Here is a 12,827-nt window from a genome sequence, read left to right as displayed (position 1 = left end):
TTCTATTCGTTTTCATTGTGGACCTTCTTCCCCAGGGCGGGTGGGGGCCGGAGTGGCCTGGGGGGCACAGAGCCCGATTTTGCCTCTGGCGGCTTTAGGGAGCCCTAGAAGCCAGCCCAGGCAGGCCTACACACTCGGGCCAGGCAGGCGCTTCCAGAAGGCAGGGCATTCAGGCGGAGAGGTGAGCCTAGGATCCCAGGCAGGAGCCCGTTTGCGGTGGGGAGGTGTCCCAGGAGCTGAGATAAGGATCCAGGCATCTCAGGTCAGTAGTGCTAGGAAGGCCTCTCTTTCACCTGGCTCCCTAAGAATTTCTCCAAACCTGGGTTGGAAACTCCTGGGGGCCTCTAGGCCTGGGGGACAGAGGTGGACAGCGGGTAGGGCAAGAGCTCAGGGTTGGCCTCCTAGGAGTTTAGGAGGAGGGAAATACTTAGAAAGAACAGAAGTTTGGGGCACACAAGGGACCATAGGCTGGTGTCCCCGCCCACACGTGGCATCCCGTGCCCCCACATTCTCCCAGCCTGGCCTGGGGGATACTGAGCCTTGCAGTGCACGCCCTTCCTGAGAGACAAGTCTTGGCGAAGGCAGGACCCAGGCAACTGACGAAAAGAACCCCAACCCCGATGTGATGAAGCCATAAAAGAAAATGAGGGCTGTTAGCATTTATGGGGTGTAAGTTTATGGGGAGAGAACCGCCACCACTCAGGAGGCCCGAGTGGCTCCCAGATGCGATGCGGCAGGGCCACCGCCTCAGGGTTCCCCCCTGCCCCCACCCCCGTGTCTGTCCCCCACACTCCAAAGTCGGTGGTGTTTGGGAAAATGTAAAAGGGGAACCAGGGTGCTGGGGAAGAGGGGTCCCGTCCCCTCACTGCCTACCCACTCCCCACCCCCCGCCACAGGATTGGGATGCCCTCTGTAGTTGTAGACAGAAGGAACTTCAAAGAATGAGCAGTAAGGGTACGCCATAAAGGCCGGGTCTGCGAACTGTCTGGAATCCGGTCCTTAATGAATTTACAACTGTCCAGGCCCAATTCGGATTTTCCACCAAAGCCCTTTCATTTGTTTGCTCTGTCTGCTGCCGATAAAGCGACTGCGGAAACAGCTCTCTTTTATGGACACGGTTTCCCTCTCGGCAACTTAGATTCCAGACTCCACGAGGCTCCTGAGGGACTGGGTCCCCGGCACTCTTTGGGATTGGGGTGAAAGACCCCGCGGCCCTGGCGTCGGCGGGCGGCCGAAGTTCAGGCCGGCCTGCGCTGCAGTACCGCAGTTTGGTCAGCAGATGGGAGCATGGCTCCACGTAAGAGGCGCCCGCGCCGCCATCTCCAGCCGCTGTGAGCCTGGGAAGTTCCTAAGATGTCGACTTGACACTAGCTTTCTGGAATGGGAGGCCCAGATTTGAGTCAACAGCAATCATATATTTTCCGTGTTGTTCACGCCGGGCCAGAAGCATCGCTTGCAAGCTGCGGAAACTCGCCTGGCACACGTCGCCCTCCACCACTGTGTTTCCCGGGGACCAAGCTGCGAGGCTGCCGCCGTTATCCTCTCCGGGCTGTAGTTCCTGGTCGGAGACAACTTGCGGGGTCACCATCACAGCCTGAGACAGGCCTGGGGCAGCAGAGCACGGAAGGACCCCAGGTGACCAGCCTACAGACACAGAAATGAATGCGTATAACCCTGCCAAGGGCGTGCTGAGGGTGCGCACCTATGCGATTGCACCCGTCTCAGGGACCAGGGCGCGGGAGAGCCAGCAGCTGGGACTTGGCTTGAATACGTGACAATAAAATTGGGCGGTCGAAAACTGGGCTGGGAACACTGTTGGTGACTGTCCCGTGTGGGTCCAGCGGTCGAGTTGGTCCGTTGTTGATGGGGATGGGGAACCCCCGGGCAGCCAGACGGAGACCGTTTTGGTTATTCTCAAATAAACGTGATGTTCAAAATCACATCGATAGTAAGAATAATAACCCCATCCTATGATCCAGGATAGGAGCTCACGTCGTCCAAACCGCCAGCACTTTCTCTCCGTCTCATTGCTTTGGCAGTGCAGGTATGGAGGCTGCTCCTGCGTCCCCCCCAAATGGACGGGACCCCGGGTGCAGGTCCGCAGCTTCTGGACCCCGGGCGGGGAAGACGCTCGGAGTTTCCCCGGCAGCGCAGTCCTCGCGCCACAGTCTCCGCGTGGCTCTCGCGCTAAAGCCGAAGGCCACCGAGCCCTGGGTGTGCGCGCCAACCCATTAATTTGAGTCGTCACCGTCACTTCCATGCCCACAGAACCTTCACGACCGACCCACAGCTTGACAGGGTACACGCTGGCTGCAAAGCTGGGTTTGGACTGACACCTCTCCTGGGTGGGTGAGGGGCTTGGCTCTTCCCTTTCCTCTCAGTGTACACGAGTAGGTATTACAGACACACGTCTCTCTATTTTAATATAATACACCCTGTTTCACAATCTCTGAGTGTTAAGAGGGGCTTGATAGCTTCCTTAAAAGCCATCCAGGGGGGGGATATCCAAGCCGCGGGCGTTCTAAAGCTTTATTGCCGTAATCTGAATAAATGGCTGCGGAGCAGAGCTGTGGCCGCCGCGCCCTCCGGAGGCTCCAGGTAGGTGCAGGCCGCCAGTGGCTCGGAGGCCGGCCGCAGAGACGGCTTGGCGGGGCCTCCCTTGCCCTTGGCCAGCAGGAGGCTACTAGGCGGCCCTCCCTGTCCTCTCCGCCGGGAGCCGCTTCCGCGTGGCGGCCCTTCACCCAGACCAGACCCCTCGGAGGCCCGCGCTTCTCTCCACGCGTCGGGAAGGGCAGGTCACGGCGCCCGGGGCACAGAACAGACGCGCAACCGGGGCAGGGACGCGAGGGGAAGCGGCCAGAGCCGCCCAGCGCGGGGCCGGGGAGAGGAGCCTGGCAGAAGCCATTCGCTGTGGCCCACGGGGGTTTACCTTCCTAACCATCTTCAAATATCGAGGACTATTTACTTAGCAAGAAGCAAAGAGGAAATCATTCTCCAGCTAGGAATCCAGCTGAGCGGGGAAGTGTCTTTATTTAGAGACAACTCGGTTGATTGGAAACCCGCCTGCATGTGTGCCTGCGCTGGGTTGCAGCGTCAACGAGCATAGCCGTAAATAGGATCGCAGCTAACCAAGTGCATTTGTGTCCTTTCAGCCAGATACACGGAAAACCGATGGTGCCAGGACATGCGATCCAAGAGGTTTCTTGAAAGCCTGACTTGGTCTTGCCTTTTCGTTTTAAAACCTGGCCACCAAAGGCTGGAGGGGAGGCGCCCAGAAACGAAAGAAGCTTCGCTGCAGTGGAACGCGGCCCAGAGGGCTGACGTGGGCCCAGGAGGGCCAAGGCCTTGCGGGCAGGATCCGGATCTACCTTGGCAGTGCGATCTGCCAGCGCCGCTTGGATGCGCTCCTCCCAGCAGCCGCCCGGGCAGAACCTGGGCAAGACCAGCGTGTGGCGCGCGGGAGGCCAGCCTACCCTTGGCGGCAGTGTTCACCCCCTTCTTCCCGGTCCCCAGAATCGCTCGACGCTGCCTGTTATATCCTGGCTCGAGGCAGGTTCTACTTCAAACACCTTCTCGAACGGCAGCCTGGCCGCCAGCATCTAGACAGACGGCGGCGTGGACGGCGGGGCCGCCGTGGTCTTCCTCTTTGCTAGCTGTGTCACCCAAGGAACAATTTATTGGTCTAAAGCCGTCCAATTCCCCTCTTTGATCTCCCAGCTTTCTTCTTGTTTCCTTGTCTCCCTTTAACTTTTTTAAGGGTTTTATTTCTTCCCAGAAAACTATGCTATTTGGGATATTTGGTGGGCTTTTTCTTTTCTTCCTATCCCCTCCGTTTCCCAGCCAGGACAAATTATCTTCTTGAATCACTATAAGGGGACATACCCGGATATTGGATCTTGCTCCAGGGTCCTGATAACCCGATGGCGTCCACCTGTCCCAAGAACAGGCACCATGCCTCCCCACCCACCAGTCCTCACTCCACTCCACAGGAACTGGGATCCCTGTGCATCCTGGTCTAACGCCCCCCCCCCATTTCCACCGCCTTTTGTGCTCCTGAGACCCCCTGAGAGTGTGCAGTGAACTGGGGCAGCTGGGGGACCCTCTGCAAGTGATGGGAAGCGCTTTGTACACAAGGAACCAAACTCTATAATTTAGGGGAGAGTTTCCGGAGCAATCCCATTGTGAGGTAGGGTTTATGGTGTGCAATCGAGCTGGGCAGTAAAAGGCGTTCTGAACCGGCAGCCAGGCTCCCAGCGTGGCCTGGGCAGTTTATGAGGTGTTTAGGGGAGGGGTTCACCTCACCACTCTCCAGGATTTGTGGGGGGCAGGGGCTCAGCAGGCTCAGCCCCCCCCCCCAATGGTCTGAGGCCTGGGGAGGTAAATGCCAGGAGTTGGGGCTGCTTGGGAGGGAGGGAGGTTTTCAGGAGCTTTTCTGCTGAAGGAGCTGTGAGGTGGAGTGACTTTTCTGGACACCCCCCCCCCCTTTTTATTCTCTCTTTCTCTTTCTGGCGTCTTGAGCTTAAATGATGCTGGAACCCTCAGCTTCCTCTCATCCTCAAGTCGGGCTTCATACAGAATATTGTTTGAAGGCACCCAGACCCTAAGAGAGGAATTTGGCTCAGGCTGAGGGGTGGCTTGGCTTGAAGACTGCCAGTAAACTCAGAGCTCTGAAGGCGCCCAGGAAGGTGCAGGGCCCTGAGGTTCTTTCAAGCGAGGTAAAGAGGCGCCCCGGCTCCCAGCGAGCCAGGGGGAGCCCGAGGTTGCGGGAGGACAAAGGAGTATGCAGCCCAATGGAGGAGTCCAGAGCTGCCGGGCCGCTGATGCCCAATAGCCAACGTACTGCGCCGGCCCCCGGGCCGCGGGGTCCGGGAGACTGGAGGGGTCCGCCAGGTTTATAAATCTGCTGGCAAATGAGGCTCATTAATAGATAAATATTTCACTGCTTCCTTTAGGGCGGAAAACAGTCTGCCGCCGATTAAAGACAGGAAGCTGGGAGACCGGGACTTTATTCCAGCCACATGGATCTCGTTGGCGGCGGTGTTCTCCCAGGGACGCCTTGCCTTCCCTGTCCAGATCCCAGTCCAAGTCCGGTCTGTCGCCCACTGGACCTGGGGGTGGTGGGGCGCGTGTCAGGGGGCGGGGAGGGCATGGACTCGGAAGTGAGGCCTGGCCACGGTGGGGCCGTGCACAGACCCGCCGGGGCCCAGGTCCGCAGGCAGGAGAGCAGCAGGCAGAGGCTGAGTGCGGAGTTCGATCCCCTCTGGGGCCCCAGGCGCCCCGGAGCAGGCAGGAGGGGGCTGCGGCAGGCGACCTTGAGCTCGCAGGCCCTAGGACCCGGCTGGGTGGCCTGCGGGCAGTGGCGCTCCCGCGGGACCTACGGGCCCTGTTGTCGCAGGCCGCCGCCTGGCTGGCCGGGTGTTGGGGACTGAGGCATGGGCCCCACATTTGAGCCTCTTCCCCTTCCATTCTAGGCAGCCCGGGCCCCGCCGAGCGAGACCACCTGTGAGGGCGGCCGAGATTGGCGGAGGCGGTCATGTGGGCGGTCACGTGCTGCGGCGAGCTCCGTCCAAAAGAAAATGGGGTTTGGTGTAAATCTGGGGGTGTAATGTTATCATATATCACGCTACCTCGTAAAACCGACACTGAAAGCTGCCGGACAACAAATCACAGGTCAAAATTATGAGTTCTTCGTATTATGTGAACGCGCTTTTTAGCAAATATACGGCGGGGGCTTCTCTCTTCCAAAATGCCGAGCCGACTTCTTGCTCCTTTGCGCCCAACTCGCAGCGCAGCGGCTACGGGGCGGGCGCGGGCGCCTTCGCCTCGTCCGTGCCGGGCTTGTACAATGTCAACAGCCCCCTCTATCAGAGTCCCTTCGCGGCCGGCTACGGCCTGGGCGCCGACGCCTACGGCAACCTGCCCTGCGCCTCCTACGACCAAAACATCCCCGGGCTCTGCAGTGACCTCGCCAAAGGTGCCTGCGACAAGGCGGACGAGGGCGCGCTGCACGGCTCGGCCGAGGCCAATTTCCGAATCTATCCCTGGATGCGGTCCTCAGGTAGGCGCAGCCGCCCGGCGGCCTGGCGGCCCGGCGCGGGCTCGGGCGCGGGGGCCGCGGGGGGCGCGGGCCTGAGAGAGGGAGCCGGGCGTGGGGAGCGGCCGCCCCAGACTCCGGGAGGCACAGCCTTTCTGGTTTTAATTAGAGCCGAGGCGCCATTGCGTGGCGAGCCCGTAGCATTGTATGTAAATGAGGCTCATAAAACTTTTTATGACTCAATTAATGGGTTCGATCCTCGTAAATTTATTTAACTCCATTTGCCTTGGAATTTTAACATTAAGTTTGTTTGTTCGCTATTCTGTCTCTCCCCTCTCTCTCTCTTGCCGCCCTCCCTTCTGTCCTCACTCCCCGTCCACCCTCCTCTGCTCTCTTTCAGCCAGGCTTTTCTTTCTCAAAAGCTAGGAGATCCTCCAGGGACCCTCACACGCCCCAGTGCCAGGGGTGATTTCCAGTCCGGTGGCTGGAGGAAGTGGGGGACACAAGGCCTGAGCGCCTGAGGAAGGTCCAGGGCTGGGGTGCTGGAGCTGCAGGCGAGGGAGGGCGCCCCAGGAGTGCAGGTCGCCCACATGTCTAGCAAGGCAGAGAGGCGACCAGGCTGGCCTTTGAATGGCAAAAGCGAAGTGTCTCCCACTTGCCCACACTCAATATTTACAATTTCCCTTTGTCAGCGGGACAGGAGGGGACATTGTGGAAGCGTAGCCGGCTGGAAAGGGTGGTTGTAAAGTTGGGCTCTGTGCTCTCCCCCCCTTCTGCGTTGCTGGCATCCCGTGGGGTCTGCTGAAGTGCACCCCACCCCCTCCCCTTCGTCCTTCTGCTCCATCCTGGGGTGCAGGGACCAGGGGGACCAGGGCCTGGGCCAAGGCTTGGAGGAAGGCTTTGGGCGGCAGACTGGCTAACGCAATGTCCTCTCCGTGTGTCTGTTGTCGGTGTGTCCCCAACGTCTGCTTGCAGGGCCCGACAGGAAGCGGGGCCGCCAGACCTACACGCGCTACCAGACGCTGGAGCTGGAGAAGGAGTTCCACTTCAACCGCTACCTGACGCGGCGCCGCCGCATCGAGATCGCCCATGCGCTCTGCCTCACCGAGCGCCAGATCAAGATCTGGTTCCAGAACCGACGCATGAAGTGGAAGAAGGAGCATAAAGACGAGGGCCCCACCGCCGCTGCCCCCGAGGACGCCGCGCCTGCCGCGGCTGTCACCACCGCGGCTGCCGCCGCCGCAGCGGACAAGGCCGACGAGGAGGACGATGAGGAAGACGACGAAGAGGAGGAGGAAGAATGAGGGGCCCGAGGCGGGAGTGGGGGGGCCCTGGCTGCACTGGACAGTCTGGAAAGTGTCTTTAAGAGACTCCCCGATTTTATTTACAAACATGAAAGGGGAAAATGTTTAAAAACAACAATACCCAGCCCCCTATTCCCCACCCCACCTCCCATTACCCACTTAAACCCCCCAATTTCCTGGACTGAGCAGCCACAGAGACTAGGTCCTCTTGGGGACCTCCTCCTCTGCCTCCAAGGATCCCTAACAGACACCCCCTTAACCTAAGGCCTGCCAGCCTCACTGGAGCAGCCAAAATACTACCTAGCACAGGCCTCACCTTGAGGCACCCCCAAACTACCTATGGCCCAGCCCCAGTGGGCCTTCACTTCTAGGAAACCCAGACCACGTCCCAACACTGGCAGATACTCAGCACCACCCCACAGCCCCAAGGACCTGACTCAGTACTACCTATTCTCCCCCAAACTACCTATTTTGTGCTTGCTGGATCGTCTGCTACCTAGTGCCGGGCCCTCCCTGGCCAGGCTACTGCTGCTTCCAGCCAGCAGCCTTTTGGGGTCCCGGAGGCTGTGCTGGGATCCAGGGAACAGGGCATTGGCTTCTATTTAAATTGAAAAATAATATATTTATTCCAAAGCATTCTAAGTGCTGTAACCTAGAGCCCCTCCTTCTCTGGCCTGGGTACCCCACATTCAGGCCCTTCACATTGCTTCTTGAAGGGAACATTTCCAAGGTGGCTGCACACCTCTTGGGTCAGCTTCAGTGAGTAGAACCTCAGAGAAGCTGTCAGCCACGCTCCCTGCCGCTGCCCACCCCCTACCCCAAGCCCCTGTGTTCTACTGTCCAGCCATGTCAAATATGGACACCGGAACTTTTCCTACCGTAGCAAATACTGTATATTTCAATGGGATTTTTGTTGTTGTTGTTGTCATTTGTATAGTCTTGGCACTCATTTGTAAGGCAATGTCTTGACTTGGGAAGGATGTGTTAATGGGGTGACTTTGTAGCATGGTGTTGTCTTGATCTAAGGACAGGGAGGCCAAAGCCCTGCCAAGGACCTCCGCTTTTCATCTCCTAGTTGTCCTGGGACCTCCTCGGCTCCAGCGGAGGTCCAGGGAAGGCACTTTCCCCATCTTACCCAGCTACCAGTGTGTCATGTATCCAAAAAATAAAGATGCTTGGTGTCAAAGAAACAAGACTGCTTGATTCACAGGGGATCTGAGGGAGGGTGGAAGCATGGCTGGGGAACAAGCCCGGATCATGTCTTCCACAGCGGCAGTGATTGAGGAAGCAAAATAGAGCGACTGTCCTGGAGTCCGAATGTTGGGTGTCATGTCCTTTTTATGTGTGTTTTCATGTATGATTTTGTATGGGGGTGCAAGTCCTGATTTTTGTCACTACATATTTTGATACGTGTTTGTATATATTTTTGCATGTGTCTGTAATTGTGTCCATAACTGAGTGTGTGTCTATAATTGCATGTATTTCTGCGTGTGTAACTGTGTATTTATGTATGCATAATTTAGCATATTTCTGTGTCCATAATTGAATGTATGTTTCTGTGCCTCTAATTGTTTCAGTTTCTTTGTCTGCAATTAAGTGAATGCATTTCTGCATGTTCATAATTGTATTTCTGTGATCAAAATGGTGTGTACTTTTGTGTCCATCATTGAGTGTACATGTTTCCATGTGTCTGTAATTGAGTGTGTGCACTCCCTCGTGTAGAAATGTGTGTCTGGTTTTTGTATGGGAGCACAAACATCCTCCAGAGCCTCTGAAAACGAAATCTTGGATGGAGACCTCCTAGTCTATAAACCTCCCTAATAGCCTCTCGAAACCCCGAGTCCATCCCAAAGCCACCCTGTCCTCTAAGTCTGTGCATGGTGGGCTTGAAAGGGGGTCCTACCCTGCGATTGATTCATCCTGTGTGCCCCCTGCACCCTGAACTCGGTGCCTTGCCTAAAAGGCTTCTGCGCAGCCCTTCCACCCTCCATACAGGCAAAGGGAGCACACCCAGGACCGCGCACTGCGGCAGAGGGGAGCTGGGGAGGGGCAGGGGCGCAGACCCCCAGGGCTGCTTGGTGTGTCAGGGTTCCGGAAGGACCTAGGGCTGGGAAAGGACGACTGAAGCCGCCTGAGCTGGGTCACCCAAGACCGGTCCTCCAGCATCCTTGCTTGGGCAAAACCCGCTTCTTAGGGCTCTTTTCATAAAGCCCAGCCAAACCAGATCTGTAAAACCCGCGGCCCCAAGTCCAGGCGGCCTGCTTAGTAAGATGGCGCCGGTGGAAGAGCTGCCTCCTCTTAGTGATGGGGAAAGGGTCATAAATCCGTTGTTGTTTATGAAAATTTACAACTTTGCAATACAACTTTATGAGTTGTTCGGCCTTTCCATTGGCCGCTGTCGGTCATGTGGATGGGAACCGTGAACATGAACTTTTTTATAATTTCCCTTGCGAGAATAGAGCCGCATTCTTTTGCTCCGCTCCATCCTGCCTGCTTCGGAGCTCAGGAGCTCAGCCTTCCAGCGGGGCTCGGCTGCGCTTTGTCCAGCGATGGCGAGCGCGAGGAGGCCCCAGCCCGGCCCGGCCCGGGCGCTCCCGCTGGAGGTGGGGCGCGTCCAGCTCCAGACGCCTGGGTGGCCGCTTCGCAACTGGCCACCTGGCTAATGTCCGTCCTGCGTCCTCTGGCACCAGGAAAGAAGACGGTTCTTTTCTCGAGCTGCCCGAACGACAGCTGTCACCGTGGCCGGTGCTTCGGGCAGGAGTCATCTGAAGGTGAGACATGTGGGGAGGAGACAGGGGCAAAAGTAGTGAGATCATAGCCGGCGGCAGGGCTGGAGCGGACACTCGGGGCGGCTTTGAGAGTGGGGGGACGCACCCTCAGCCGCTCCCATTCAACCTCCCCCACTCCCCTCCGGCCCCCACTCCCCGCTCGCCATAGGAGTAAATGCCCGCCCTCCCTTCGTGGCACAGCGCCCCGGGCACAGGGCGGCAGCACTGGGATCTACTCCCTCGCTGCCCAGTGACCCTGCGAAGCCCAAAGGGAAGCGGCTCGGCTTCTTCTCTCTGCCGCTGACTTCTAAGGTTTAGATTTCTCTCTCTCTCTCTCTCTGTCTCTCTCACTCACTCACTCACTCCCCGTTTCATTCTACGGAGCTCTCTCTCACAGCAGTGAGACAGTGGTCGACCTGGGAAGGTGGGAAAGGGGGAGGGGGCGTTTTCTGAGCTCGGGCACAGCCAGTCTCTTGGATTGCGGGACAGTCGATTTCTGGAGCGAAAGGCAGACGGGTCGCGGTAGAGGGGAACTTAGGAATTCCTCCGGAGTCCTCCCCCATGGCTGTCGCCCCTTGGCGCCGTTTGCGGTGGCTGAGAGGTGTCTGAAACAGCAGAAAGGGAGAGATGCGTGGGTGGAATTAGGTGTCGGAGGCGAGGATGGGGTTAATTGGCTGCATGTGGCTTGGCGGGAAGTTTCTGTGCTGAGGACGTTCTGGGGGTTAGTGCTGATGGCAGGGCCTGCAGCTGAGGTTGGCGGGAGGGCGCCAACGGGGTCTGGGCGAGAGGGGTCCGCCACCCACCCATCCCTGCGCGGCGGGGCAAGAGATGGCGCGTCCCTCCCCCCACCCCCACCCCCACCCCCCAGCGAGGCGGGAGTGGACGGTGTGACCACCCGGAGGAGGCGTGGAGGGTGCCGCGGGCATGGACTGCGTGATGCGGGGCACCAGCCGCGGCTGGAACTGGGTGCGCGCCGTGCCAGATTTGTCCCGGGAGCTCCCGAGACAGCTACGCGAAGGGAGCCCGAGGTTCTGGGCTCGAATTCTTTTTCTTGGGCTGGTTTGTGTTTTCGTTTGGGTGGCGGTTCTTTTTCCATTTTGAGACGCTAGCATGGTGTGCGTTCGATAATTAAGAAGGGGCGGCGGGTGTTGGGACGCAGGCCGCGCGGCGGGTGCGCTCGATCTGGGAGGATAAAGCGGCGGATTTGCCTCGCAGGCCCTGGCCGCTGACTGCGGCTGCCGCGGGCCGGTTATTTATTGCGGCCGCGCGAGCCGCTCGCTGCTGCCACGCTGTGGCCGTCGCCGGGACGGACGCCAGCCGCAGCCCAGCGTCGCGCAGCCTGGCGCGACTGCTGTGCAGGGGGCCCACAGAGCTTCCCCAGCAGGCGGGGAGAGAGGGATGAGGCAGAGGTGTGGGGGCAGCCTCCTGGAGACTGGCCGAGGACCCTCCCTCGCCTTAGCTGCCCGGGCCCGGGAGCTGGATGGCGGACTAGACTCGGCCCCCTCCCCCATGGAGACTGGTTGCACAGGCCGCCTGGCACGTCATGGCTGCTTCTGTCCAAACTGCGCGTCCCCAGGCGCCCTGCGGGGTGTGTGTGCACATTGACTCAGGGGATGCACCTATTTTGGGATTCTGAAATCGGAGAGATGACTTGTAGTCCTGAGGCCTGCGGGCCCGGCTGGGCGTTAGGAAGACTGGCTGTGGCCAGGAAGGCGGGCTGTGATGACTCCAAGCAAGGGCCTGCGCGATGGGCAGAGGCCACACCTGTGTGCGACGGGCTCCGGTCTGGGATAGAGATCCGGGGCCGGAACCTGGGGGCCTTTGAAGCCTGCCACACACACCTGCCAGGCCGCCCTCTTGGGCAGCGGAGGTCCAGGAGCTCAGTGGGCAGCCCTGAGAGAGCTCTGGCGGTGAGGCCTTGTTCCCATCCCGCGCCCCCTGCAGAGCAGCTGAAAGGTAAGTGGACACTCTCTGTGGCTTTGACAGAGGAAAGGGAGCTCAGGGTGTATGTTCTCACCGTCCCAGAGAGGGGCTCCTGTGGGTGTGTGGGCGCCAGTTCTTGTCTGAAAGGCTCTTGGCGTGTGTGTGTGTGTGTGTGTGTGTGTGTATTCCTAAAGCTGGTTGGAGAAATAAATTGGTCTGCTGCCAATATGATACCATGCTATACACCAGCCTTGGCTAAAACCTATGGATTTCAATTTAATAACTATTTCCCCCCTCTTAGTGTCGACACAAACTAGACATACAATATTTTTGGCTCTTAGCTGAGAAATCAAATTCTCTCGTTGGCTGGAACAATGATTAGATTGAGACATCAGGTCAAAGCCTAACAAATAATAATAATAGTAATAAACTGTCACCGGCCCCAGCGATGTGTAGGATGCTGAAGGATGAAAGAGAAATTACAAATGTAAACATGTATCAACATTTCTTTCGGTTGTTATTTCCATCTCAAACAGTGATTGGCTTGAACGCTCTGTCACCAAATGGACGTGTTTAAGAAACAATAACTGGAACATGATTTTCTTTGGGCATAGATTGAAAGAAATAATTCCCCTTTTAACATTTGACTCCTGATTTTTCATTTTCACCTAGTAGATCCTTCCCATGAACAAATACAAGAGAAATTTCCAATTATATCTCTTACTACAAGGTCCCTTTTTATATAGGCAAAGGAGAAACTTTCTGGGGCTGGATTGGTTGGGGTACAGCCCCCTTCAC

The 12,827-nt window shown here is 57.9% G+C and overlaps 1 protein-coding gene across 1 annotated transcript; it reads left to right on the top strand.

Moving 5' to 3' along the window:
- The first annotated feature begins 5,504 nt into the window (after positions 1–5,504).
- On the top strand, positions 5,505–8,525 carry HOXA7 (homeobox A7). The gene is made up of 2 exons (XM_004702738.3): positions 5,505–6,058; positions 7,010–8,525. The coding sequence occupies exons 1-2, from the start codon at positions 5,680–5,682 to the stop codon at positions 7,336–7,338; spliced, it is 708 nt and encodes a 235-aa protein (XP_004702795.1). The 5' UTR covers positions 5,505–5,679; the 3' UTR covers positions 7,339–8,525.
- Positions 8,526–12,827: the final 4,302 nt, after the last annotated feature.

The sequence above is a fragment of the Echinops telfairi genome, unplaced genomic scaffold, assembly GCF_000313985.2.
Source record: "Echinops telfairi isolate 266 unplaced genomic scaffold, ASM31398v2 ScPeMD7_23;HRSCAF=83, whole genome shotgun sequence".
NCBI lineage: Eukaryota > Metazoa > Chordata > Mammalia > Afrosoricida > Tenrecidae > Echinops > Echinops telfairi.
The sequence above is the reverse complement of the archived record's forward strand: the minus strand, read 5'-3'. Positions and strand labels throughout refer to the sequence as shown.